This window comes from Triticum urartu, chromosome 4A (genome assembly GCF_056163025.1).
Source record: "Triticum urartu cultivar PI428250 chromosome 4A, HENAU_Tu73, whole genome shotgun sequence".
In the NCBI taxonomy this organism is placed as follows: domain Eukaryota; kingdom Viridiplantae; phylum Streptophyta; class Magnoliopsida; order Poales; family Poaceae; genus Triticum; species Triticum urartu.
In genome coordinates this window covers 14,894,105-14,921,659 of record NC_141876.1, presented here as the reverse complement: position 1 = coordinate 14,921,659, position 27,555 = coordinate 14,894,105, and the positions used below count along the sequence as shown (strand labels likewise).

Sequence of the window (27,555 nt, the reverse complement as noted above, 5' to 3'; positions counted from 1 at the left end):
TCCTTCGGTAAGTACGAAGGAAAATTAAACAATGTATGAGTTGAAGAGTTACTCTCATTAGAAGGTGGGCACGGGTGATCAATCCGCTCTTCCTCCTTTTGTTCTTCGCTCTCCTCATCATCTTTTTCATCCAATGAGCCCACTGTTTCATCAATTTCTTCTTTCATAGACTCCTGCAAAATATTAGTCTCTTCTTGGACAGCGGAGACTCTCTCAATAAAATCATCAATATCGGAATTGAATTCATAATTCTCATAGCAATATTCAAGGATAGCTAAATTTTCCTGTCTATAAACTGAATCATCAAAATTTTCACACTCTTTAAACAAAGATTCAATTTCATAAGCACCCATAAAAGCAACAAATTCTTCTATTTGTTCCACATCATAGTAATCATATATACCATTAGCATAAGATGCCAAGGTTTTATCATCATTAAATTTGCATGAAAAGGGAAGGTGTGGAGCCTTCATCCTAGAGCAATAAGTATAGTCATATCTCAAGCATAGTTCCCGAGCATACCAATGCAACATATGAATTTGATCCCATAATAGTTTCCCTTTTTTAGTCAAGCGATAATCCCTAAAGTATTCACGTTCATCCAACGTGTCTCCCATTACACAATTGAATGGGGTTTTCTCAAGATTATCAAAGTAGTACATAATATTTTTCACATAACCAGCATCGAGGGTTTTAGGAGGTTCCCCATCTCCATGAGTAGCAGGTACACCTATTTTTTTTGTATTTCATGTTCCGTATCCATAAATAAAGATAGAGAACAACTTAGAACAACACATAAAAATTACTTAGTGATAAAGCAAACAAGCACACATGAGAATATTCACCCCACGCTATTGCTCCCCAGCAACGGCGCCAGAAAAAGGTCTTGATAACCCACAAGTATAGGGGGTCAATTGTAGCCTCTTTCGATAAGTAAGAGTGTAGAACCCAACGAGGAGCTAAAGGTAGAACAAATATTCCCTCAAGTTCTATCAACCACCGATACAACTCTACGCACGCTTAACATTTGCTTTACCTAGAACAAGTATGAAACTAGAAGTACTTTGTAGGTGTTTTTTGATAGGTTTGCAAGATAATAATGAGCAAGTAAATAAAAGCTAGGGGCTGTTTAGATAAAGAAGCAATAAAGTTAGTATAGCGAGTGTGGAAAAGTGGTGGTAGGAGTTGCGAAATTGTCCCTAAGCAATTGACTACGTTACTAGACCTATAGCAAGTTTTATGTGGGAGAGGCCACTGCTAGCATGTCATCCCTGACTTGGAATTCTATGCACTTATGAATGGAACTATTAGCAAGAATCCGCAACTACTAACGTTCATTAAGGTAAAACCCAACCATAGCATTAAGATATATTGGTCCCCCTTAAATCCCGTATGCATCAATTTCTATGCTAGGTTGAAGCTTCTGTCACTCTTGCCCTCCAATACATAGTCCTATCAACATACAACTAACCCTATGGTGTGATCCACGCGCATGCTCATATGATGGGCACCAAAGTACAGCAACATAACCACAAGCAAATTAAACCAATCATAGCAATTCACCAATCATCGATAGGCAACGAAAATCTACTCAGACATCATAGGATGGCAACACATCATTGGATAATAATATGAAGCATAAAGCACCATGTTCAAGTAGAGGGTACAACGGGTTGCGGGAGAGTGGACTGCTGTAGATAGAGGGGGGAATGTGATGGAGATGTTGGTGGAGATGGTGGAGGTGTTGGTGAAGATCGCGGTGATGAAGATGGCCCCGGCGTCGTTCCAGCGCCACCGGAAGATGGCCCCGGCGGCGTTCCTCTTGGAAATATGCCCTAGAGGCAATAATAAAATGGTTATTATTATATTTCCTTGTTCATGATAATTATAATTGTTCATGCTATAATTGTGTTATCTGGAAATCATAATACATGTGTGAATACATAGACCACAACACGTCCCTAGTGAGCCTCTAGTTAACTAGCTCGTTGATCAAAAGATAGTCATGGTTTCCTGACTATGGACATTAGATGTCATTGATAACGGGATCACATCATTAGGAGAATGATGTGATGGACAAGATCCAATCCTAAGCATAGCACAAGATCGTGTAGTTCGTTTGCTAGAGCTTTTCCGGATGTCAAGTATCATTTCCTTAGACCATGAGATTGTGCAACTCCCGGATACCATAGGAGTGCTTTGGGTGTGCCAAATGTCACAACGTAACTAGGTGACTATAAAGGTGCACTACGGGTATCTCCGAAAGTGTCTGTTGGGTTGGCACGAATCGAGACTGGGATTTGTCACTCCGTATGACGGAGAGGTATCTCTGGGCCCACTCGGTAATGCATCATCATAATGAGCTCAATGTAACCAAGTGGTTGATCATGGGATCATGCATTACGGTACGAGTAAAGTGACTTGCCGGTAACGAGATTGAACGAGGTATTGGGATACCGACGATCCAGTCTCGGGCGAGTAACGTACCGATTGACAAAGGGAATTGTATACGGGATTGATTGAATCCTCAACATCGTGGTTCATCCGATGAGATCATCGAGGAGCATGTGGGAGCCAACATGGGTATCCAGATCCCGCTATTGGTTATTGACCGGAGAGTCGTCTCAGTCATGTCTGCGTGTGTCCCGAACCCGTAGGGTCTACACACTTAAGGTTCAGTGACGCTAGGGTTGTTGAGATATTAGTATGCGGTAACCCGAAAGTTGTTCGGAGTCCCGGATGAGATCTCGAACGTCACGAGGATTTCCGGAATGGTCCGGAGGTGAAGAATTGTATATAGGAAGTCCAGTTTCGGCCACCAGGAAAGTTTCGGGGGTCACCGGTATTGTACCGGGACCACCGGAAGGGTCCCGGGGGTCCATCGGGTGGGGCCACCTATCCCGGAGGGCCCCATGGGCTGAAGTGGGAGGGGAACCAGCCCCTGATGGGCTGGTGCGCCCCCCTTGGGCCTCCCCCTGTGCCTAGGGTTGGAAACCCTAGGGGTGGGGGGCGCCCCACTTGGCTTAGGGGGCAAGCCACCCCCCTTGGCCGCCCCCCCCATCTAGATGGGATCTAGAGGGGCCGGCGCCCCCTGGACCCCTATATAAAGAGGGGGGAGGGAGGGCTGTGCACCCAAGCCCCTGGCGCCTCCCTCTTCCCCGCGTAACACCTCTCCCTCTCGTTAGAGCTTGGCGAAGCCCTGCCGAGATCCCGCTGCTTCCACCACCACGCCGTCGTGCTACTGGATCTCCATCAACCTCTCCTTCCCCCTTGCTGGATCAAGAAGGAGGAGACGTCTTCCCCAACCGTACGTGTGTTGAACGCGGAGGTGCCGTCCGTTCGGCGCTCGGTCATCGGTGATTTGGATCACGATGAGTACGACTCCATCACCCCCATTCTCTTGAACGCTTCCGCTCGCGATCTACAAGGGTATGTAGATGCACTCCTTTCCTCTCGTTGCTAGAAGACTCCATAGATTGATCTTGGTGATGCGTAGAAATTTTTTAAATTCTGCTACGTTCCCCAACAGTGGCATCATGAGCTAGGTCTATGCGTAGTTTCTATGCACGAGTAGAACACAAGTTGTTGTGGGCATTGATTTTGTCAATTTACTTACCGTTACTAGTCTTATCTTGATTCGGCGGCATCGTGGGATGAAGCGGCCCTGACCGACCTTACACGTACGCTTACGTGAGACTGGTTCCACCGACTGACATGCACTAGTTGCATAAGGTGGCTAGCGGGTGTCTGTCTCTCCCACTTTAGTCGGATCGGATTCGATGAAAAGGGTCCTTATGAAGGGTAAATAGAAATTGGCATATCACGTTGTGGTTTTGGCGTAGGTAAGAAACGTTCTTGCTAAGAAACCTATATCAGCCACGTAAAAATTTGCAACAACAATTAGAGGACGTCTAACTTGTTTTTGCAGCATGTGCCGTGTGATGTGATATGGCCAAAAGGATGTGATGAATGATATATGTGATGTATGAGATTGATCATGTTCTTGTAATAGGAAACACGACTTGCATGTCGATGAGTATGACAACCGGCAGGAGCCATATGAGTTGTCTTAATTTATTTATGACATGCGTGTCAATATATAACGTCATGTAATTACTTACTTTATTGCTAAACCGTTAGCCATAGTAGTAGAAGTAATAGATGACGAGACAACTTCATGAAGACACGATGATGGAGATCATGGTGTCATGCCGGTGACGACGATGATCATGGCGCCCCAAAGATGGAGATCATAAGGAGCAAAGTGATATTGGCCATATCATGTCACTATTTGATTGCATGTGATGTTTATCATGTTTTACATCTTATTTTCTTAGAACGACGGTAGCTTAAATAAGATGATCCCTCGTAATAATTTCAAGAAAGTGTTCCCCCTAACTGTGCACGGTTGCGAAGGTTCATTGTTTCGAAGCACCACGTGATGATCGGGTGTGATAGATTCTAACGTTGAATACAACGGGTGTAAGCCAGATTTACACACGCAATACACTTAGGTTGACTTGACGAGCCTAGCATGTACAGACATGGCCTCGGAACACGGAAGACCGAAAGATCGAGCATGAGTCGTATAGAAGATACGATCAACATGAAGATGTTCACCGATGTTGACTAGTCCATCTCACGTGATGATCGGACACGGCCTAGTTGACTCGGATCATGTTTCACTTAGATGAGTAGAGGGATGTCTATCTGAGTGGGAGTTCATTGAATAATTTGATTAGATGAACTTAATTATCATGAACTTAGTCTAAAATCTTTACAATATGTCTTGTAGATCAAATGGCCCACGCTAATGTTGCCCTCAACTTCAACACGTTCCTAGAGAAAACCAAGCTGAAAGATGATGGAAGCAACTATACGGACTGGGTCCGGAACCTGAGGATCATCCTCATAGCTACCAAGAAAGATTATGTCCTAGAAGCACCGCTAGGTGACGCACCCATCCCACAGAACCAAGACGTTGTGAACGCTTGGCAGCAGCATGCTGATGATTACTCCCTCGTTCAATGCGGCATGCTTTACAGCTTAGAACCGGGGCTCCAAAAGCGTTTTGAGAGACACGGAGCATATGAGATGTTCGAAGAGCTGAAAATGGTTTTCCAAGCTCACGCCCGGGTCGAGAGATATGAATTCTCCGACAAGTTCTTTAGTTGTAAGATGGAGGAAAATAGTTCTATCAGTGAGCACATACTCAAAATGTGTAGGTTGCATAACCGCTTGACTCAGCTGGGAGTTAATCTCCCGGATGACGCGGTCATTGACAGAATCCTTCAGTCGCTTCCACCGAGCTACAAGAGCTTTGTGATGAACTTCAATATGCAGGGGATGGAAAAGACCATTCCTGAGGTGTATTCAATGCTGAAATCAGCAGAGGTGGAAATCAAAAAGGAACATCAAGTGTTGATGGTGAATAAAACCACTAAGTTTAAGAAAGGCAAGGGTAAGAAGAACTTCAAGAAGGACGGCAAGGGGGTTGCCGCGCCCGGTAAGCAAGCTGCCGGGAAGAAGTCAAAGAATGGACCCAAGCCCGAGACTGAGTGTTTTTATTGCAAGGGAAGTGGTCACTGGAAGCGGAACTGCCCCAAATACTTAGCGAACAAGAAGGCCGGCAACACTAAAGGTATATGTGATATACATGTAATTGATGTGTACCTTACCAGTACTCGTAGTAGCTCCTGGGTATTTGATACCGGTGCGGTTGCTCACATTTGTAACTCAAAGCAGGAGCTGCGGAATAAGCGGAGACTGGCGAAGGACGAGGTGACGATGCGCGTCGGGAATGGTTCCAAGGTCAATGTGATCGCCGTTGGCACGCTACCTCTACATTTACCTGCGGGATTAGTTTTAAACCTCAATAATTGTTATTTAGTGCCAGCTTTGAGCATGAACATTGTATGAGGATCTCGTTTAATTCGAGATGGCTACTCCTTTAAATCCAAGAATAATGGTTGTTCTATTTATATGAGAGATATGTTTTATGGTCATGCCCCGCTGGTGAATGGTTTATTCTTAATGAATCTCGAGCGTAATGTTACACATATTCATAGTGTGAATACCAGAAGATGTAAGGTTGATAATGATAGTCCCACATACTTGTGGCACTGCCGCCTTGGTCACATAAGTGTCAAACGCATGAAGAAGCTCCATGCAGATGGACTTTTGGAGTCCCTTGATTACGAATCATTTGACACGTGCGAACCATGCCTCATGGGTAAAATGATCAAGACTCCGTTCTCAGGAACAATGGAGCGAGCAACCAACTTATTGGAAATCATACATACTGATGTGTGCGGTCCAATGAGTGTTGAGGCTCGCGGTGGCTATCGTTATGTTCTCACTCTCACTGATGACTTGAGTAGATATGGGTATGTCTACTTAATGAAACACAAGTCTGAGACCTTTGAAAAGTTCAAGGAATTTCAGAGGTTGAGAATCAACGTGACAGGAAAATAAAGTTCTTACGATCAGATCGTGGAGGGGAATATTTGAGTCACGAATTTGGCACACACTTAAGGAAATGTGGAATAGTTTCACAACTCACGCCGCCTGGAACACCTCAGCAAAATGGTGTGTTTGAACGTCGTAATCGCACTCTATTGGATATGGTGCGATCTATGATGTCTCTTACCGATCTACCGCTCTCTTTTTAGGGCTATGCTTTAGAGACTGCCGCATTCACTTTAAATAGGGCTCCGTCGAAATCCGTTGAAACGACACCGTATGAATTATGGTTTGGGAAGAAACCTAAGCTGTCGTTTATAAAAGTTTGGGGATGCGATGCTTATGTCAAGAAACTTCAACCTGAAAAGCTCGAACCCAAGTCGGAAAAATGCGTCTTCATAGGATACCCTAAAGAAACTATTGGGTATACCTTCTACCTCAGATCCGAAGGCAAGATCTTTGTTGCCAAGAATGGATCCTTTCTAGAGAAAGAGTTTCTCTCGAAAGAAGTAAGTGGGAGGAAAGTAGAACTTGATGAAGTATTACCTCTTGAACCGGAAAGTGGCGCAACTTAGGAAAATGTTCCTGAGGTGCCTACACCGAGTAGAGAGGAAGTTAATGATGATGATCATGAAACTTCAGATCAAGTTGCTACTGAACTTCGTAGGTCCACAAGGACACGTTCCGCACCAGAGTGGTACGACAACCCTATCTTGGAAATCATGTTGTTAGACAACGGTGAACCTTCGAACTATGAGGAAGCGATGGCGGGCCCAGATTCCGACAAATGGCTAGAAGCCATGAAATCCGAGACAGGATCCATGTATGAAAACGAAGTATGGACTTTGACTGACTTGCCCGATGATCGGCGAGCCATAGAAAATAAATGGATCTTTAAGAAGAAGACAGACGCAGATGGTAATGTGACCATCTACAAGGCTCGACTCGTCGCTAAGGGTTATCGACAAGTTCAAGGGGTTGACTACGATGAGACTTTCTCACCCATAGCGAAGCTGAAGTCCGTCCGAATCATGTTAGCAATTGCCGCATTCTATGATTATGAGATATGGCAAATGGACGTCAAAACGGCATTCCTTAATGGCTTTCTTAAGGAAGAATTGTATATGATGCAGCCGAAAGGTTTTGTCGATCCTAAGAATGCTAACAAGGTGTGCAAGCTCCAACGCTCAATCTATGGGCTGGTGCAAGTATCTCGGAGTTGGAATATTCGATTTGATGAGATGATCAAAGCGTTTGGGTTTACACAGACTTATGGAGAAGCCTATGTTTACAAAAAGTGAGTGGGAGATCCGTAGCATTTCTCATATTATATGTGGATGACATACTGTTGATGGGAAATGATATAGAATTCTTGGAAAGCATAAAGGCCTACTTGAACAAGTGTTTTTCAATGAAGGACCTTGGAGAAGCTGCTTATATTTTAGGCATCAAAATCTATAGAGATAGATCGAGACGCCTCATTGGTCTTTCAAAGTACGTACCTTGACAAGATATTGAAGAAGTTCAATATGGATCAGTCCAAGAAGGGGTTCTTGCCTGTATTGCAAGGTGTGCAATTGAGCATGACTCAATGCCCGACCACGGCAGAAGATAGAGAAAAGATTTGTGTCGTCCCCTATGTCTCGGTCATAGGGTCTATTATGTATGCCATGCTGTGTACCAGACCTGATGTAAACCTTGCTGTAAGTTTGGTAGGAAGGTACCAAAGTAATCCCAGCATGGAACACTGGACAACGGTCAAGAATATCCTGAAGTACCTGAAGAGGACTAAGGATATGTTTCTCGTTTATGGAGGTGACGAAGAGCTCGTCGTAAAGGGTTACGTCGATGCTAGCTTCGACACAGATCTGGATGACTCTAAGTCACAAACCGGATATGTGTATATTTTGAATGGTGGGGTAGTAAGCTGGTGCAGTTGCAAGCAAAGCGTTCTGGCGGGATCTACATGTGAAGCGGAGTACATGGCAGCCTCGGAGGCAGCACAAGAAGCAATCTGGGTGAAGGAGTTCATTACTGACCTAGGAGTCATTCCCAATGCGTCGGGCCCGATGACTCTCTTCTGTGACAACACTGGAACTATTGCCCTTGCCAAGGAGCCCAGATTTCACAGGAAGACCAGACATATCAAGCGTCGCTTCAACTCCATTTGTGAAAGTATTCAAAATGGAGACATAGATATTTGTATAGTACATACGGACCTGAATGTAGTAGATCCGTTGACTAAACCTCTCCCTAGAGCAAAACATGATCAACACCAGAACTCTATGGGTGTTCGATTCATCACAATGTAACTAGATTATTGACTCTAGTGCAAGTGGGAGACTGTTGGAAATATGCCCTAGAGGCAATAATAAAATGGTTATTATTATATTTCCTTGTTCATGATAATTGTCTATTGTTCATGCTATAATTGTGTTATCCGGAAATCGTAATACATGTGTGAATACATAGACCACAACACGTCCCTAGTGAGCCTCTAGTTGACTAGCTCGTTGATCAAAAGATAGTCATGGTTTCCTGACTATGGACATTAGATGTGATTGATAACGGGATCACATCATTAGGAGAATGATGTGATGGACAAGACCCAATCCTAAGCATAGCACAAGATCGTGTAGTTCGTTTGCTAGAGCTTTTCCGAATGTCAAGTATCATTTCCTTAGACCATGAGATTGTGCAACTCCCGGATACCGTAGGACTGCTTTGGGTGTGCCAAACGTCACAACGTAACTCGGTGACTATAAAGGTGCACTACGGGTATCTCCGAAAGTGTCTGTTGGTTTGGCATGAATCGAGACTGGGATTTGTCACTCCGTATGACGGAGAGGTATCTCTGGGCCCACTCGGTAATGCATCATCATAATGAGCTCAATGTGACCAAGTGGTTAATCACGGGATCATGCATTACGGTATAAGTAAAGTGACTTGCCGGTAACAAGATTGAACGAGGTATTGGGATACCGACGATCGAGTCTCAGGCGAGTAACGTATAGATTGACAAAGGGAATTGTATACGGGATTGATTGAATCCTCGACATCGTGGTTCATCCGATGAGATCATGGAGGAGTATGTGGGAGCCAACATGGGTATCCAGATCCCGCTGTTGGTTATTGACCGGAGAGTCGTCTCGGTCATGTCTGCGTGTCTCCCGAACCCGTAGGGTCTACACACTTAAGGTTCGGTGACGCTAGGGTTGTTGAGATATAAGTATCCGGTAACCCGAAAGTTGTTCGGAGTCCCGGATGAGATCCCGGACGTCACGAGGAGTTCCGGAATAGTCCGGAGGTGAAGAATTTTATATAGGAAGTCCAGTTTCGGCCACCGGGAAAGTTTCGGGGGTCACCGGTATTGTACCGGGACCACCGGAAGGGTCCCGGGGGTCCACCGGGTGGGGCCACCTATCCCGGAGGGCCCCATGGGCTGAAGTGGGAGGGGAACCAGCCCCTGATGGGCTGGTGCGCCCCCCTTGGGCCTCCCCCTGCGCATAGGGTTGGAAACCCTAGGGGTGGGGGCGCCTCACTTGGCTTGGGGGGAAAGCCACCCCCTTGGCCGCCGCCCCCCCATCTAGATGGGATCTAGAGGGGCCGGCGCCCCCCCTGGACCCTTATATAAAGAGGGGGAGGGAGGGCTGCGCACCCAAGCCCCTGGCGCCTCCCTCTTACCCCCCGTAACACCTCTCCCTCACGTTAGAGCTTGGCGAAGCCCTGCCGAGATCCCGCTGCTTCCACCACCACGCCGTCGTGCTGCTGGATCTCCATCAACCTCTCCTTCCCCCTTGCTGGATCAAGAAGGAGGAGACGTCTTCCCCAACCGTACGTGTGTTGAACGCGGAGGTGCCGTCCGTTCGGCGCTCGGTCATCGGTGATTTGGATCACGACGAGTACGACTCCATCAACCCCGTTCTCTTGAACGCTTCCGCTCGCGATCTACAAGGGTATGTAGATGCACTCCTTTCCTCTCATTGCTAGAAGACTCCATAGATTGATCTTGGTGATGCGTAGAAATTTTTGAAATTCTACTACGTTCCCCAACAGTTCCAGCGCCCCCTTCTCCTTCTTCTTCCTTGACCTCCTCCCTAGATGGGAGAAGGATTTCCCCTTTGGTCCTTGGTCTCCATGGCATGGGAGGGGCGAAAGCCCCTCTGAGCTTGGATCTGTCTCTTTGTCTCTCTCTGTTTCTGCGCTTCGGGATTCTGCCCTTTCACCGTTTCTTATATATCCGGAGATCCGTAACTCTGATTGGATTGAAACCTTCGCCCAGATTTTTCTCCGAAAATTAGCTTTCTTGCGGCCAAAGAAGAGAAGCAACCGCCTTATGGGGGGGCCACGAGGATCAGGGGCGCGCCCCCTGCCTCGTGGCCCCCTCGGGCACCTTCTCGCGTTGATTCTTCTTCCCATATTTCACAAATATTCCCAAAATATTCTCCGTCCATTTTTATCCCGTTTGGACTCCGTTTGATATGGATTTTCCGCGAAACAAAAAACATGCAACAAACAGGAACTGGCACTGGGCACTGAATCAATATGTTAGTCCCAAAAATAGTATAAAAAGTTGCCAAAAGTATATGAAAGTTGTAGAATATTGGCATGGAACAATAAAAAATTATAGATACGACGGAGACATATCATGGGGGCAACCGCTTCGTGAGTGAGGGGAGAGGAAGTGGCGGGTCGAGGCGTTCGCCCATTCGGCCTTTGGATCGAACGAATCTTGATAATGACGTGGCCATTATCTGTGCATCAAGATTAAGAGCAACCCCAATGGGGCGACCCATTTCGTGTGCGGGCGTCCGTTTGGGTTAGCGCGGACAAAAAAGTCGGCCCAACGCGCCGACCCAAACGGACACGCGTCCGCTTTTCTTCCGCGGGCGACCCATTCCCAGTCCATTTTTTAGCCGGATTTGTGTCGGCGTGGACACAAGACGGACGTGCGCGCTTGCCTTCTCCTTCCCCCGGGCCCGCTGGTCGGTGGCACATTGGCCTCTCCCCATACAGCAAACCCTCGCCCGCCCCCGTCGTCGCCGATGTCGCCGCCCATTTTTTCCGGTGACTCTGCCAGCTGCCAGCGTCGCAACATCCGCTCAGTAACACCTCCACCTCCCACGTCACCCGCCACTGCCGTCTTGCCGCCGGGGAACCGACAGTTTCCCACCCCCCCCGACACAGAAGCCGCCTCGCCGCCCCGGCCAGATCCTCACCGGCACGCTCGTTGGACGCCGACAGGGCAACTAGCTGGTCCGTGCGCGTCGTGACTCCCTTCGCTGGCCATCTCCTTCGTCGACGCCCGCAAGCTCTTCGACAGTTTGCGAAGGTACAAAATGGACTCCACCAACGAGTTCTTTTTTCACAATTTCCTTTGCGACTCCGACTATTCGTCGTCCGATGACGAGGAAGAGATATTGGATGCCGTGTTGGTCCATCACCACCTCATTAGCCAGCGGTGGTTGTTCCATGGCTCTATTCTGGGCCACCTTTCGGCGTTAAATCACAACCGAGAGAGCGGGCGTCTCCTTCTTTGGAAGGACTACTTTGATACAACAAATCCGTTGTTCAAACATCAGAAATTCCGCTGTTGTTTCCGTATGAGTAGGCATCTTGTAAACCGTATTAGAGAGGGGGGTGGTCGGCTCTGATGACTATTTTGAGTGCAAGAAGGATGCCGTTAGAAAGATTGGTTTATGCTCTTATCACAAATGCACTGCCGCCATACGTATGCTTTGCATACGGAGTGCCCGATGATCTCATTGATGAGTATGTCCGTATGAGCGAGTCTACATGCCTAAACTCCCTGTATAAGTTCTACAAGGCTATTATTGCTATGTTTGGCCCTGAGTACTTGAGAGAGTCGACTCTTGAAGATACAACCCATTTGTTGGCGATGAATGCCAACGGGGGCTTCCCAGGGATGCTTAGCAGCATAGACTGCATGCACTGAGAGTGGAAGAACTGTCCTTCTCCTTGGCAAGGGCAGTATAAGGGTCATGTCAGGGCTTGCACTGTCATACTAGAGGCCATGGTGTCTCAAGATCTCTAGATCTGGCACTCTTTTTTTTGGCATGGCTGGATCACAATGATATCAACGTGCTTCAGCCCTTGCCGGTGTTTGCTAGGCTTGCCGAAGGCAACAACCCGCCGGTGAACTTTACTATCAAAGGCCACAACTACGATGAAGGATACTACCTGGGTGACGGTATCTATCCTTAGTGGACCACTATTGTGAAGACAATCTCCAACCCTGTCGGAGATAAGAAGAAAAGATTTGCTCAAAAGCAAGAGAGTGCTAGGAAGGACGTCGAGCGTGCCTTTGGTGTTTTGCAATCTCGATGGGGCATCGTTCGGTATCCTGCTAATACCTGGAGCACGCAGAAACTATGGGAGGTGATGACTGCTTGTGTGATCATGCATAATATGATCATAGAAGATGAGCGTCTGGAACGTCTGTACGATCAAGGGTTCCAGTTTCAGTGTGAGAATGTTGTGTCTGAGCATGGATGAGCGGCAACGTTTGAACAGTTCATCCAATTTCATCATGACATGCATGATTAGGAAGATGACGTGCAACTGCAAAATAATTTGGTTGAGTATATATGGGCTCATGTTGGCAACAAATAGATGTATATTCTTTATTGGGCTTGCAAAACTATACGAGGCATTTTTACTTTTATTTGGTTTGTAAAACTATATTATTTTATTCGGTCAAAACTACGTTAGACTATATGCTTGAATGTAAAAGTTATGTGTGAAACAATGCAAAAATGAACTATTCGTTAAAATAAGGCGGACAGCCGGCCACACCCGCTCATATGGGTGATCGCGTTGGATGCACTGTCGATTCAAATTTAAAATGGGACGGATACCCGCAGACGGCTGACTCAAATAAACAAAAAACAGACAAAAACGCCGCCGTTTAAGTTAGCCCGTTAAAGTTGCTCTAAGTATGCCGGATCGAACGACGACGGATGCGTTGGCTCCAAACGGCTAAGTCGAGATCAAAACCCACGGCGAGGGTCTGTACGCACTTGCGGACATGTGCACTGCCACGTAAATAACCGATGGTTTTCTCCACGGCGAGTACTCCTACGAGTAGCACGATTCGGCTAGGATGGGCGACGTGGGCTGCATGCTTTGCTAGGCCGCCCCGCGCCCCGATAATTCTCCATCATTGCCTCCGCTGCAGCGTGCTCTTAATGGCGATTAGACGTGGCGGGGGTGCGAGAACGTGCCCCCGCGCGCGCCGGCTCGAAAGATCTCCTCGTTCCGCGAGCGCGCGAGGGGGAGAAGAGAATGCGGGGAGACCCCTGACCGATCGCGCCGCTCCGGGTCCCTGACACGCGGGCTCCACATGTCATCGCCGTTTCTCTTTCCCCGATACATCTCCGAGCCCGTCTTTCTATATAGCTTCGTCGTCCAGGCCGCTTGAGCTTCGTACCTTCTCTTCTGCCAACTCCTTGGGTAGGGTTTGGTCCTAGCTTGTCCATGTCTTCACGAGGTGGAGGCGGCCACGGCCGCGGCGGCGAGTCGTCCGGAGCGCAGGAGGGTGGCCGCGGGCGGGGTGGTGGTGGCGGCCGAGGGAGGGGCCGAGGGGAGGAGGCCGGGGGCGAGCGCGGCCGCGGAGGACACGGCCACGCGCCGCGCGGTCGCTCCGGAGAGCAGGAGCCACATGGCGGACGCGGCGGGGACGGCCGAGGGAGGGGCCGAGGCGGCGAGCGCGGTGGCCATCGCGACGACGCGGCGAGAGGCCGAGGTGGTCGAGGCGGCGGCGGCTACCCCTCGTCGCCCTCGCAGCCTGCAGCTGGCGGGCGGTGTGGCGTCGCCGCGGTGGGTGAGCACGACCCGCGTTACGGTGGCACTGGACCAGGCCGAGCCGGCCAGCAAGTGGCGGCCCCGACCCCGACGGTGGAGGTGCTGGGTGCCGAGGTGGAGCGGAAGATGGTGCTCTCTAAGGCCGCAGGCGAGCGGCCGTCGTCGTCTTCCTCGGCTCCGGTGGCAGCAGAGGAGCAGCGGAGGGTCGCCATGGAGCCTCGGGTGCCGGCGGCGCCGGCCAGTCTGCCGCCGGTGTCGAGCAAGGCGGAGAAGTTCCCGGCGCGGCCGGGGTTCGGGACCATCGGGAGGAGGTGCCGCGTCCGCGCCAACCATTTCCTCGTGCAGGTCGCCGACATGGAGATCTACCATTACGATGTACGTATGCTTGAACCTGTTCGGTGATATATTCGTAAATGTTCATTTATATTTCTTTACGGAGTATTTCTGAATATTTTGGCGCGCGTATCTTTGTGCATTTGTTTTTGACATGCATGGGTTGACCTTGTGAATTGAATTCGTTGTATTGTAAGCTGTATGTATTTTGAACCATCAAGTGGATTTGGATCAAAATAGAACCAATCACATGTCTTAGCTAATCCAAACGTTATTAAAGAAACAAGCAGATACCAAAATCAGCCAACTTACAAGTTTCATGCAAATTTAAGGTTTCACCTTCAAAAGTGGGTGAATAATTTCTCCAAGCACATGATCATGTTTAATTTTCACCTTCAAAAGTGGGTGAATAATTTCGCCAAGCACATGATCATGGTTAATTTTCACCTTCAAAAGTGGGTGAATAATTTGATTTCTGCAAGCACATGGTCATGGTTAATTTTCTGTATAACAACCGTCTTCCTGTTGCGCAGGTGACAATTGACCCGGAAACGAGGTCTCGTGGATGGAACAGATCAATAATCAACGAACTAGTTAAATTGTACAAGGAACACTTGGACGGTAGGCTGCCTGTTTATGATGGAAGAAAGAGCCTATATACCGCTGGTGCACTGCCATTCAAGAACAAAGTATTTGTCGTGAAACTTGCCAATGCCGCGAAAGGGAATAAACGGTAGGACAAAAACATTTCAGTCTTCCTTTTTGTCATCAAAACCTGCTTGTTCATGTAATGGTTTTTACATTGTACTCGTTCTTGTATTTTAGCGAGGAGGAATACAAGGTAACTGTCAAGCTTGCTTCAAATCTGGATATGTACAGCCTTCGGCAGTTTTTGGCTGGTAGAAGCAGGGACGTGCCACAAGACACTATCCAAGCTCTCGACATCGCCTTAAGGGAGTGTCCCACAACAAAGTAATTTCTTATATTTGATACTTGATGTGGAGTTGTAAAGGAAGTATCGCATTGATACTTCTTTGATGTGGAGTAGAAATTTTTCATTGTTTGAGTTCCCCTATTTTCATTGCTTATATTCGTAATTCAAAATTTTGTTTGCATCTTCTTTAAATTGGAACAGGTATGTATCGATCTCTAGATCATTCTTCTCTCAGTCATTTGGACATGGTGGCGCGATTGGCAACGGTGTTGAATGCTGGAGGGGTTATTACCAAAGCCTTCGCCCCACACAGATGGGTTTGTCACTAAATATCGGTACGGCTGTACCTAAAACTGTTCTAGTGTTGTGGAAGTGTTTCTTAATTTTGTAGTCCCTTAGAAAAATCCTGTCATTAATATTTGTCATTTGATTGTTTCTTCTCAGATATTTCTGCAACGGCATTTTACAAGGCCCAAGCAGTGATGGAATTTGCTGTTGAATATCTGAATATCCGAGATGCTTCAAGGCCCTTGATTGATCAGGATCGTATTAAGGTATGAATGATGATAGTTCTCCTTAACTATTATTTTTCCTTCTGTCTACCAAACTAACTGTTGCATTCCTTTTTCTTTTCTGCTTTATAGTTGAAGAAAGCCCTTAGAGGTGTCTGGGTTGAGGCCACTCATCGGACTGATAAAACCATACGCTACAAGATCACTAGCGTTTCCTCAGCTCAGTTGAAGGAATTAATGTACCTATTCACTTTTATACCATGTTTCCTTCATGCACTTACTTTAAATTTTCATTTAGTCATACTACACTGTTAAATTAATTGTGATTATTGATAGTGACCGGGGGTAGAAATGAACTCAGTTACAACTTACCTATGATCATTTGCTACTGCAGGTTTGATCAAGACGGTGTGCGCATATCAGTTGTCCAGTACTTTAAGAAGCAATATAATTACTCTCTGAAATATATCAATTGGCCATGCCTTCAAGCTGGTAGTGACAGCAGACCGATATATTTGCCTATGGAGGTGCTTATCATCTTCTTTTGTGGCTCGCTAAGTTTGTCTTTTGTATTTGTAGTTAAATCAATAGCGTGTGCCTATGATTTCTTCAGGTTTGCAGCATAGTTGGGGGACAAAGATATTCACGAAAGTTGAATGAACGCCAAGTTTCAAGCATACTAAAGATGGCATGTGAAAGACCAGCTCAACGGGAGAGCAGTGTTCTAGAGGTGAATAATAGCCCTTAATTCTCACTTACTCCGCATTTGGTATTTGCAGCATAGCATAAATGTACGTCTTGCATTGCTCTTATATCAACATATTTATATGCGTTTGATATGAGGAGGATATATGATCTGATCCCTTCTTTTTATCTTGTCAGATTGTTAATAGGAATAGTTATGGCAATGATGACTATTCGAAAGAATTTGGCATGAAAGTCATGAACCAACTTGCATTGGTCGATGCTCGTGTACTACCTTCCCCAAGGGTGACTGCTTTTGAAAAAAATGACTGCATTACTGTCCTTACATTATTTTATATTCATTTGAACTCTTTAATATTTCTCTTGTTAGCTTAAATATCATGACTCTGGACGGGAAAAAGTATGTAATCCTTCAGTGGGACAATGGAACATGATAAACAAGGTATTATACATTTATACCCTAGACCATATTCCTTTTTAGTGACATAATTTCATTTCGGCAACATTGTTACGCTCAGTGTTTATGTTTAGTATTATCAATATCACTTTGCTCTTGCATGTTTTTTGCTTAACATGTAAATGGAGAACATTTGTGTCAGTCTCTAAACTACTTGGTATGTTGTGAGAAGGGAAATATATTAATATGAAGAAGAACTACTTGGTATGTTAGTTGTGATTGTATGTATTTTTTCCACTGATATATGATATAGTGCATTGAAATGACTATATACTCCCTCCGGTCCTTTTTACTCTACATATTAGAATTCTTGGAAGTCAAACTTCACAAAGTTTGACCGTATTTATATAAAAAAATATCAACATCTGCCATGCTAAAGTTATATAATATGAAACTTTAAGTCATGACACATCTAGTGGTATTGATTTCAGATTATGAATGTTGACACTTTTTTCTACAAAGCTGGTCAAATTTTACAAGGCTTGACTTTAGTCAAATCTTATATGCGAACTAAAAAGGACCGGAGGGAGTACTTTTTTACCTGGCTGTTTGCAGCGATGTTCCTATATCTTCTGTCTATTTCATTTGCTTTCTGCATCAGTCGTAGTAATACTAATTTCGTTGTTTTTCCCAGAGAATGGTGAATGGAGGATCTATCAACCATTGGGCATGTCTAACTTTCGCGTCTCGACTTCACCCAAATGACATTGGCATGTTTTGCCGTGATCTGGCTCACATGTGCAATAGCATTGGCATGGTAACCTTTTCTTCTTCAGGAATGGACTTCTGTCGGTAGCATCATATGTACTGACTGAATAAATTTTCCTGTTCTAGGAAATGAACATGGAGCCATGCGTGAATATCACACAAGCACGCCGTCAGGACACCGTGGAGTCTGCAATCAGAAATATCCATGGCCATTCTGCCCAAGTGCTCGCTGAGAAAGGTCTAAAAGGGAAGCAACTTGAATTATTGATCATCATATTACCTGATATTAGTGGTTCCTATGGTATGCTCTTTAAGTTGATTCTCTGAGCTGATACCTGACTATTTTACATAAAAATCAGTTTTAATTCCAAATTTCTGCCATTTAATGCAGGAAAGATAAAACGGCTTTGTGAAACGGAGCTTGGTGTAATAACTCAGTGCTGCTTGCCTAAAAATGTTCAGAAGGGTGGGAAACAATACCTTGAAAATCTTTCTCTGAAGATCAATGTTAAGGTATGAATCAATTTCTAGCTGTGCAACAATCAGGCCTGCAGAATGCTGAGACCGTTGCTGTTTTGTGATTAGGTTGGGGGTCGGAATACAGTACTTGAAGATGCTTTGTACAAGAGGATACCCCTTCTGACTGATGGTGCCTACCATAGTTTTTGGAGCTGATGTTACCCACCCAGCTGCTGGAGAAGATGCATCTCCATCTATTGCAGCAGTATGTTATTCTGATCTCTCACTCGTCATGCCACAGTTTGTTAATTTGCAGTCTGTTTATTTGACAAGAGTTGGTCAAAATCAGATGCACTAATGAATAGTGCTCAACTTAGGTTTCTATTTGTTTTTCTCTTGCTTTTTATCAGTACTATTATTTGCAATAGCTTCGCATTTTGGGTGGGCAATGTCTGAACAAAAGTAGCGATGTTCATTGTAAAAGGCAACTAAGCTTACTTTGCTTCAAAGGAGAAACATATTACATATCTATTTTCCAATTCACTTCAGTACCGATCCTCATTTGCTGTTTGCCATCTTGGCACCAATAGTATGAATGCATAATGGAATTTGGACTTCTGGAATTAAGGCTTCTAGTTCATGACATCGCAGGTTGTTGCGTCCATGGATTGGCCAGAAGTAACAAAATACAAATGCTTGGTATCTTCACAAGGCCATAGGGAAGAAATTATTGCTGACCTTTACACCGAAACAAAAGATCCACAGAAGGGACTTGTCGGCGGTGGGATGATAAGGTAGTGCAAGATACCGAAGTATTTGCCTAGTTTTCCTTTTTGCCATAGTAACTTTTCAATTTTAAATTTTTTTCAGGGAGTTGCTTCTCTCTTTCTACAGAGCAACTGGATGTAAACCTCACAGGATTATATTTTATAGGTTTGTAAAGCAGTCTTTGTTTTTCAAGGATCATTTCTTAGTCTCTGCTTAATACTGAATCATTTAATATGCAGAGATGGTGTTAGCGATGGTCAGTTCAGCCAAGTGTTGCTTTATGAAATGGATGCAATTCGCAAGGTTCTTCTCACCCCCTTTGACCCTCTCCATATAACGCCACATTGGTCCTTTATTTTCTGTTTCAACATTCTCCGGGCCTGATTCCCTAGCAGCTAGTGATTAATCCATACCGTAACATTGTAATTTCTAATTTGTTTGCTACACCATGTTCTTCTTGCTCCCAGGCTTGTGCTACTTTACAGGCGGGGTACCTCCCACCAGTCACATTTGTTGTCGTGCAAAAGCGGCATCACACTCGTCTATTTCCTGAAAATCATCGTGCGCGGGATCTGACGGATAGAAGTGGGAATATCCTACCTGGTAAGTTTACTTGCTTAGTTAGCATAATATCGGCACGACTAGGTAGATTTGGGGTACCAAGGTGTGTTGAGTTACAAGATTAAAGTATCAAGTGTGCTTTGCCCTCAGGTACCGTCGTCGACACAAAGATCTGTCATCCTACTGAGTTTGATTTCTACCTCTGTAGCCATGCTGGCATTCAGGTGATGTTACATGATCCACATTTCTGTAGTCCTGTACTTCTAATGAATTCGGCAAGTCTTTCATGATGACATGGTACTCGAGTCGACACTGACGCTTCTTTGTTTTCCTTTGGACAGGGAACAAGCCGCCCAACACATTATCATGTTCTTCTCGATGAAAACCATTTCAGTGCTGATGCCCTTCAAACCTTGACCTACAACCTCTGCTACACGTAAGCTGCTCTAGCCATTTCCCCCCGATGATGAATGATGCATAACCTGTTATCTGTCTATCTAACCCTTTCTTCTGATGATTTCTCGCTGGCAGCTATGCCCGGTGCACGCGATCGGTTTCCATAGGTACGCATTTGATCTAGTCTTCAAATCTCTATAGCTTGCAAGGGAGAGATGCTCATGATCTTAGCCATCGGCATGTCTTTTGACTTTCTGCTGATTCTGCTTTCTTGCTGCTGTGACAGTTCCTCCGGCCTACTACGCGCACCTGGCGGCCTTCCGTGCGCGCTACTACATGGAGGACGAGTTCTCCGACGGGGGCTCGTCGTCGGCCACGGCCCGGTCGGCGCCTGCGAGGCAGCTCCCCAAGATCAGGGACAGTGTCAAGGAGTTCATGTTCTACTGCTGATGGCTGATCCGTTGCTTGCGAGGACTACGCACGTCTCCACGCCTTTTGCCTAGGACTTGATGGCTGTGTTGCAGATGGCTTGGTCGCACTAGAGCAGTCTCATGAAACTCGTCATGGTTTTGTAGGACGTACGTGTTGCCTTCAAGAACTTTAGCCTTAGGTTAGCGTACGTCCTCTGCAAACATACTGGGGTTACATGCATGTGACGAACGTAGGCCCTTGTATTTTGTGAAGAACACTCGAAGGTACTGCATCAGTTGTGGACGTGTCTGCTGTCAGTTGGAAAGATTTTCAGCTAGTTGGCTGTCTTGATGACGAGACTGACATCCTTGGTAGTGGTTTGGTCACGCACCCACCGACGGCCTCGTCGTCACGGCAGCGTGCTATACATTCCGGCCGGAGTCGGAAGTCAGAGCCAGCAATGGACTAGTGTGTGGCTGGCCGGGAAGAGGATACGCGTCATCCCAATTATCGCCATCAGTCGTCGCCTTGCGTCCGTGTGAAACGCAGACGCCGGAAGGGTAGACGACGGTGCGCTCATGCGGGCAAGGCCGGGAACCCTAGCTATGACTAGTATTTGCAGTGATTTCGCTGGAGCGTAGCAGTTGGCGGACTGCTTGTTCGAAGATCCCTGAGGACTGATAAGTCGATCGTCGGAGAAAGTGACTGCCGGCGCGTCGCGCGCTGGCGACGACTCGTCGTCTCTGATAGAAACAGGCGTGCCTTAGGTGGTGTGGCATGGCTTGGGGCCGGTGTGGGGAAACTGCGTGTGCTTGACGACATGTACTCGTATCTGAGGGCCTTTTTTCAAGATCGATTAACTTTTTCGAAAAGTGACGCTTTATTACTTAAAAAGTTTAAGCATTACATCCGGCCTCTTCACAACTAAGATGCACATAGCCAAATGAAGTCCTCTCGCACAGAAGAAAAATAAAAAAGGCGAAACACTAAGAAATATGTAGAGTCCGTATAACGCCTAAAGCGGTGGTGGATCAATTCTAAGATCATGCTGCTATCCATATTGGATAAAAGTATCCTTCGTTGTATCCTTCAATGATGTATACACCTCCGTAAACAGGTCTCGATTCTTCACGCGTTGTAGAGAGGACCATAAACGAAGAGTCCCGGTACATCTGTAGATAACCTGCATCAGAGAAGTACTTTTATTATTAAAAACCTTATCATTTCTACATAACCAAAGCGATTAAATAATGGCAAGCGCTCCAACCCTAAGTCCCGTGTACAAGAAGGATACAAGCCAGAAGCTATATGGATGACTGACCATATAGAACGAGCTAATTTGCATTGGAAGAACAAATGTTTTATTATCTCATCATGATGACAAAAGACATATTGCGAACTTCCGTGCCAATTTCTTTTAATAAGGTTATCTTTAGTAAGAATGACTCCGCGACGAAGATATCATGCAAAGAATTTATTCTTTAGAGGTATCTTCATCTTCCAGATCTTCTTATTATTATCAACTGGCACATCAGATTGGATTAACGCTCTATACATTGACTCCATTGAGAATTGTCCATTCCCATGAAGGTTCCATCGAAAAACATCAGACCCATGTGACAATTACACCATGAACAACCGCTTGAACAGGATGCTCCACGATTAAAGTCTGGGTCCAATTAATCTCTTTTAAACGTCACATTTGATGAAAATGATTTACCATGCTGCGTTTTAGTTCGTTTTCATCCAGTTTCAAATGCAGCCTACTTTTCCATGCCGTGTGCTGACCAGTCGACACCGTTGACTACATTATTCCACATATTCAAGACTGCAATGCATGGGTGGTCATGAACATTCCTCACTATTTTTCATAAAAAAAATTAACACAGTACAGATACCACCACTATAAACGCACACACGCATATCCTACCTCTATGAGCAGACTGAGCCGACATATCATCTTGAGATTTACGATGTCATCGTAGGCGCCTCACCGTCGATAGGAACGTCTCCTCCCACTAAAAGCGCATCGTCGGAAATTCTGAAATGAATTCAGAAATAATGCGAGCACCAGGACTTCAATCCTGATGGGCTGGGGATAGCTCTGTCCCTCTAACCATCCAACCACAGGTTGGTTCGCCCCATGAGTATATAATAGAAAGTCAACTTTATTTCAAACACATTTTTAGATTGTTCTTTTGAATTTATAATTACTAATTATTTTTTGCATATAAAGTGTATATACACATAAGAACCAAATATTCCTGTCGTAGTAGTTGGCAACTACTAGTAGCACAAAATCTCAGCAACACCCATTTCATCTGCGCCCAAGGAGGGAGAGAAGTGGTGATCTAGAAAGGTTTACTAATTGTGGCGATGCCAAGAAAATGACGCTCCGGGGATTGATGACTAATCTACCGTATTAATCCTTGTCGGACGATCACTCAATCCATTTCAAGTTTGTACGTGATCCTGCTCTAGTTATGAAAAACTCACAATCGTCTATGGTCTTGATGCTCTGGCTGTGTGCAGATCGATGCCCTCTCTTATCCAACAAGAGGGGACGAGAGAGATGGCGGCCTACGTCTTTGAATAGTGACTTGTCAAGGTCTATCAGATGACAGTTTGGCAACTAGTTCCATTGTCATATACTGTATTTAGAAAAGTATGCTACTAATGGTCAGACGCTTTAGGTTCATAATTTTGGATAGTGACATTTTGGTGCAAATTTCCCACAAAGCAACAAGAAGAGTGCGACGAGACGCTGGTGCGCTTATCCCTACCAAGCTGCTCTCGGCCGGAGTATATTCAGTAACTCAAGAATCAAGAGATATATAGGTCCTTCAAAGGATTACGGAACATGAAATGTAAAAGCTCGTATTGCCAGAAATGGGTAGCTCTCACTACTCCTCTGGAACTTCTAACAAGTGTCATGATGGACTAATCAGCAATATTGATCACACGGATCTTGGAGGTTTGCGCGTTAATATGAGAGCATGCACGTGATTAGAAAAAAATAGACATGCACTGGTAAGATGTAACTGATCAGATTGCAACAAGATTTGGTCGGTGACGTTATAAGACTTTTCTATTATCTTCGTCCTACGTCATGTCATGTACATACCTGCAAAAATACTGGATAATTTGTTCTTTTGCAGAAAATCATGGTAGACAGTTGCAAAATAAAATTGAAAATTAAAAGGAAAACGCTTCGCGTCAACCGGGAGATCGAAAGCAAAATGTTTTTAGATGCATCCCTCTATGCACCATGTGCCTGACTAAGTCATCTGCAATATGGCCTTTGTTGCAAGACGCACGAAAGCAACACAAACTACGCTGCAGACCGCACATGAAAAGATATCGATAAAACTATCCGAGGATGCGACAAGACTCGTGCTAAGAGCGCCGAGCACAACACGAGGCTTGTTGCAGAGGCTCGGTGATGATGCCCTACGATTTTGATAGTTTGCGTTGAACTTTCACTGTTTCATTCACATGACGATCCAGCAAACTACCGTTGGAACAATCAATCTAACCTGCACATCTAGCAAATGAAATTAAAGCAGTCCCCTTTCCATGAAATGCGGGATCACACAAGACTTGCTGAGCTTCACCCGCTACTTGTGTACTACTACTGAAGCAAGAATTTCAGTTATCCGTTTTGTAGTACAACTATACAATCGATCCATCTATATACCTGTACACACAAATTAAGCAAAGCATGTGTAGCATTCACATGCATCCGTATGATTCCATGGATCTCTCTGTCTTTGGTTAGTGATCAGCTGAACCGATCTTGCTGCCATTATTGGTGGCGACGGCGTTGTCGCTGGGACTGGTGCTACCATCCTTGGTGGTGGCTTGTTCCGGCGGCTCCTCGCCGGCAGGGACAGGACCCATGGCCAGGTCGGCCTTGAACTTGCCGTAGAGGTCGCCCCTGTAGAAGTTCCTGGTCCTCCACGCGAGCAGCAGCGAGACGAGGGCGCCCAGCAGGGTGACGCCGGCGATGATGTAGAATGACTCCCTGAAGCAGCGCACGCCGATGCAGGTGAGGTCCTTGCCCCGCCGCCCGCCCTGCCGGAGCGCCTCCTCGTCGTAGCGGCGGCCGGCGATGCGCACGTTGAGGATGTAGGAGCCGACGGGGCTGGCGACGGCGCCGAAGTTGTAGAGCGTGGAGTAGTACTTGAGGCCGAACACCTCGGAGATGATGGCGAAGAGCAGTGGCCACTGCGCCCCGAAGCAGAAGCCGAGGATGACCGACGCCGCGTAGAGTCCGTTGTTGACGCCCACGGCGATGAGGAGGTGCCCCACGCAGGCGAGGAGGAGCACCGCCGTGAGGACGAGCGGGCGGGGCACCTTGTAGCGGGCCAGCACGTACTCGGACGCGAAGCCGGCCACCACGCGCCCCGCGTAGTTCCAGATGCTCACCAGGGACACGAAGGTGGTCACGCTGCGCTGCGGGTAGCCCAGGGACTGCCCGATCTGGCCCAGGTTGTCGATCGCCGTGAGCGTGCCGCCCACGCCGCAGATGGTGGCCACGAACAGCACCAGCATGTCCACGCTGAAGAGCGCCTGCAGGATCGTGTAGTCCTCCCCCCTTGCCGGCGGCCGGAACACGTCCTGGAAGCACGTCGTCGCCGGCGGCATCACGGTGGCTGTCTCGGCCTCGTGGACGACGGCCGTGGTCGTTGTAGTCGGGACGAGAGACTGGGACTGGGACTGGGTGGGCAGTGGCGGCTGCAGGTAGGTCCTGAGCTCCTGCTGGACGACGATGACGATGGGGAAGAAGATGAGGAGGAGGAGCACGGTGGCGGTGACGTAGTAGGCGGTCCTGGGGAACTTGAGCACCTCCAGCTCCACCACGTTCATGACGAGGAGGTAGACGGCGAGCACGATGGAGGCGTAGAGGAAGTAGAAGAAGGCCTTGCGCTCCCGGGTGCTGCTGGCGGCGGCCGGGGTGTCCCGCGGCATGATGCGGATGGTGGGGATGAAGACCAGAGAGATGGCGGCGGGGAGCCAGGCCATGAGCAGCACGAGGTCGGCGCCGTCGTTGTCGGTGCCGTAGATGGCGCGGTAGAGCTGCGTGAAGATGGCGCCGCTGAGTCCGACGAAGCCCTTGAGGAGCCCCAGCACGACGCCGCGGTCCTCGGGGAAGTTCTTGACGGCGGTGACGAGCGCGCCGGTGTTGGCGAAGGACTGGGAGTTGGCGCCGACGGCGATGTAGAGGCACATGAGCCAGACGGGCGGGCGCGCGGTGCGGCCGGTGATGGAGAGGTAGATCATGAGGTAGCCGACGAGGTTCATGGCGGCGCCGCAGGCGAGGACGACCCAGGGCGGGGTGACCTCGTTGATGAGGCCTGGGAGGATGCCGACGTTGGCGCCCACGTCCTTGAAGAAGCTGAGCGTGTTAAGCGTCTGCTGGTCGTACCCCAGCGACGACTTGATGGCCTTGGAGTAGATGGCGAAGATGTAGGTGCCGCCCGCGGCCGCCATGATGAGGATCGACGCGAAGAACATGAACCACCGCCCGCCCACCACGTGCTTCGCGAATTGCGTCGACGGCACTCGGCCGCCATCGCCGGACACCATGGCTCAGCTAGCTCGATTGGACTAGCTAGTTTACAGTTGCTACGAGTGTGCTGGCTGGTTTGCTTGCTGCGGCTAGCTAGCTATATATATATGAGATATGTAGCGCGAGAATGATCAGCAAGTGAGTGTCAGCTTCCTATTTTGACCACACGAGCAAAGAAAAATCAAATGGAATCGTTTCCATCCTCAATTCTCTCACGATGGCATGTGTTGTACGAACAGGATTTATCATCATCTTGTGATAAGAAAAGTGCTCCTAGCCGTAGAGGAGATGCTACCCGATCGATATATATGCAGACATATATGGCTGACATGCGATTGCGCCCAAAACTCTACAGCCGTTCAAATCGGTAAGGCAATGTTAATTGGTTGGGTAACTCTTGCACATATGTATCAACCCCCTTTGATGAATAATGGACAGCACCAAGCAACGAAACGATTCACCGAACCCCCCTCCCCCTCAACTTGTCTCGTGAACTTTGAGCACAGCTTCAATCAACAAGAGCTCTGGAATAAACGCAAACAACATGCATACGTGGCATAAGATTTAAAGTGGAAAAACCACGTCAACTTGAGCAAAGAAAAATCCAATGAGGAATCGAAACCATTTCATAATTTTCATCCAGAATTCTCCCAAGATGGCATGTGTACTACGAGTACGACTTGTATCGGCATGCCATAACAGGCTAGCAAACAATGCTACACATACGGGGTGTTTACGGATTGAATCAACGTGTCAGTTTATGGTTGAGTGTTAGTTAGGGAAGTGCTCCCACCCGTGAAATTTTAGGGGGAGGTTTAGTAAAGTTGGAAGCCTCCCGTAGAATCCCCGTAAAGAGGCGTACATCTAGTTTTGCAGGCTAGAAATCTTCCGTGCATGATCTCTCCAATGGATCATCATCATCGTGTGATGAGAAAAAGGCTAAAGTGCTACTAAATGTAGAAGAGATGCTACCCCATATGCATGCAGATATGGTCAAGATGCAATTGCGCCCAAAACTCTATCGCCGTTCAAATCGTTAAGGAAACATTAATTGGTTGATTAACTTCTGCATATATGTATCGAATTAGGTTTACATCATCATATGAGGGCCTGTCTAGAACACACATATTACCCATTTATAAGCATGGATTTCACAAGAAACGTCAAGCTAGTCCAATGTTATGTTGGATCTTTATACCTTAAAAGGCTGACAATGTGGGGTTTGTGATAACACTCTGGATATCCCAGCCTGAATGATACCCTAAGGGTTGTATTTAAGGAGGAAATTGAGGGGTTTGGACAGCCCAGGGAGGGATGGACAAAACAAACGACATGTCGAATTTTTTTCTTTAGTGAATAAGGACTCTAGAACCGCCTAACAATTGTAGCCTAAAATTGCATATGCTTGGTTCAATAATAAGGTGAGGCAACACACACACACACACACACACAC

The 27,555-nt window shown here is 46.8% G+C and overlaps 1 protein-coding gene and 1 pseudogene across 2 annotated transcripts; one reads left to right on the top strand and one right to left on the bottom strand.

Moving 5' to 3' along the window:
• The first annotated feature begins 13,747 nt into the window (after positions 1-13,747).
• LOC147974459 (protein argonaute 12-like) lies at positions 13,748-20,833 on the top strand (annotated as a pseudogene). The gene is made up of 22 exons (XR_015601960.1): positions 13,748-14,661; positions 15,153-15,352; positions 15,445-15,591; positions 15,755-15,888; positions 15,998-16,107; positions 16,198-16,304; positions 16,460-16,592; positions 16,679-16,795; positions 16,948-17,055; positions 17,141-17,212; positions 17,862-17,984; positions 18,062-18,236; positions 18,327-18,448; positions 18,521-18,659; positions 19,046-19,188; positions 19,265-19,327; positions 19,402-19,465; positions 19,630-19,765; positions 19,874-19,947; positions 20,065-20,159; positions 20,255-20,286; positions 20,406-20,833. The product of XR_015601960.1 is annotated as a protein argonaute 12-like (transcript).
• Positions 20,834-24,082: 3,249 nt separating this feature from the next.
• Positions 24,083-26,193, bottom strand: LOC125529431 (protein NUCLEAR FUSION DEFECTIVE 4-like). The gene has a single exon (XM_048693841.2). It carries the CDS (start codon positions 26,117-26,119, stop codon positions 24,305-24,307), a length of 1,815 nt encoding a protein of 604 aa, XP_048549798.2. The 5' UTR covers positions 26,120-26,193; the 3' UTR covers positions 24,083-24,304.
• Between the last annotated feature and the right edge of the window lie 1,362 nt (positions 26,194-27,555).

Coding starts and splice junctions, on each gene's coding strand:
- LOC125529431 (XM_048693841.2), bottom strand. CDS start 26,119: ATGGTGTCCGGCGATGGCGGCCGAGTGCCGTCGACGCAATTCGCGAAG.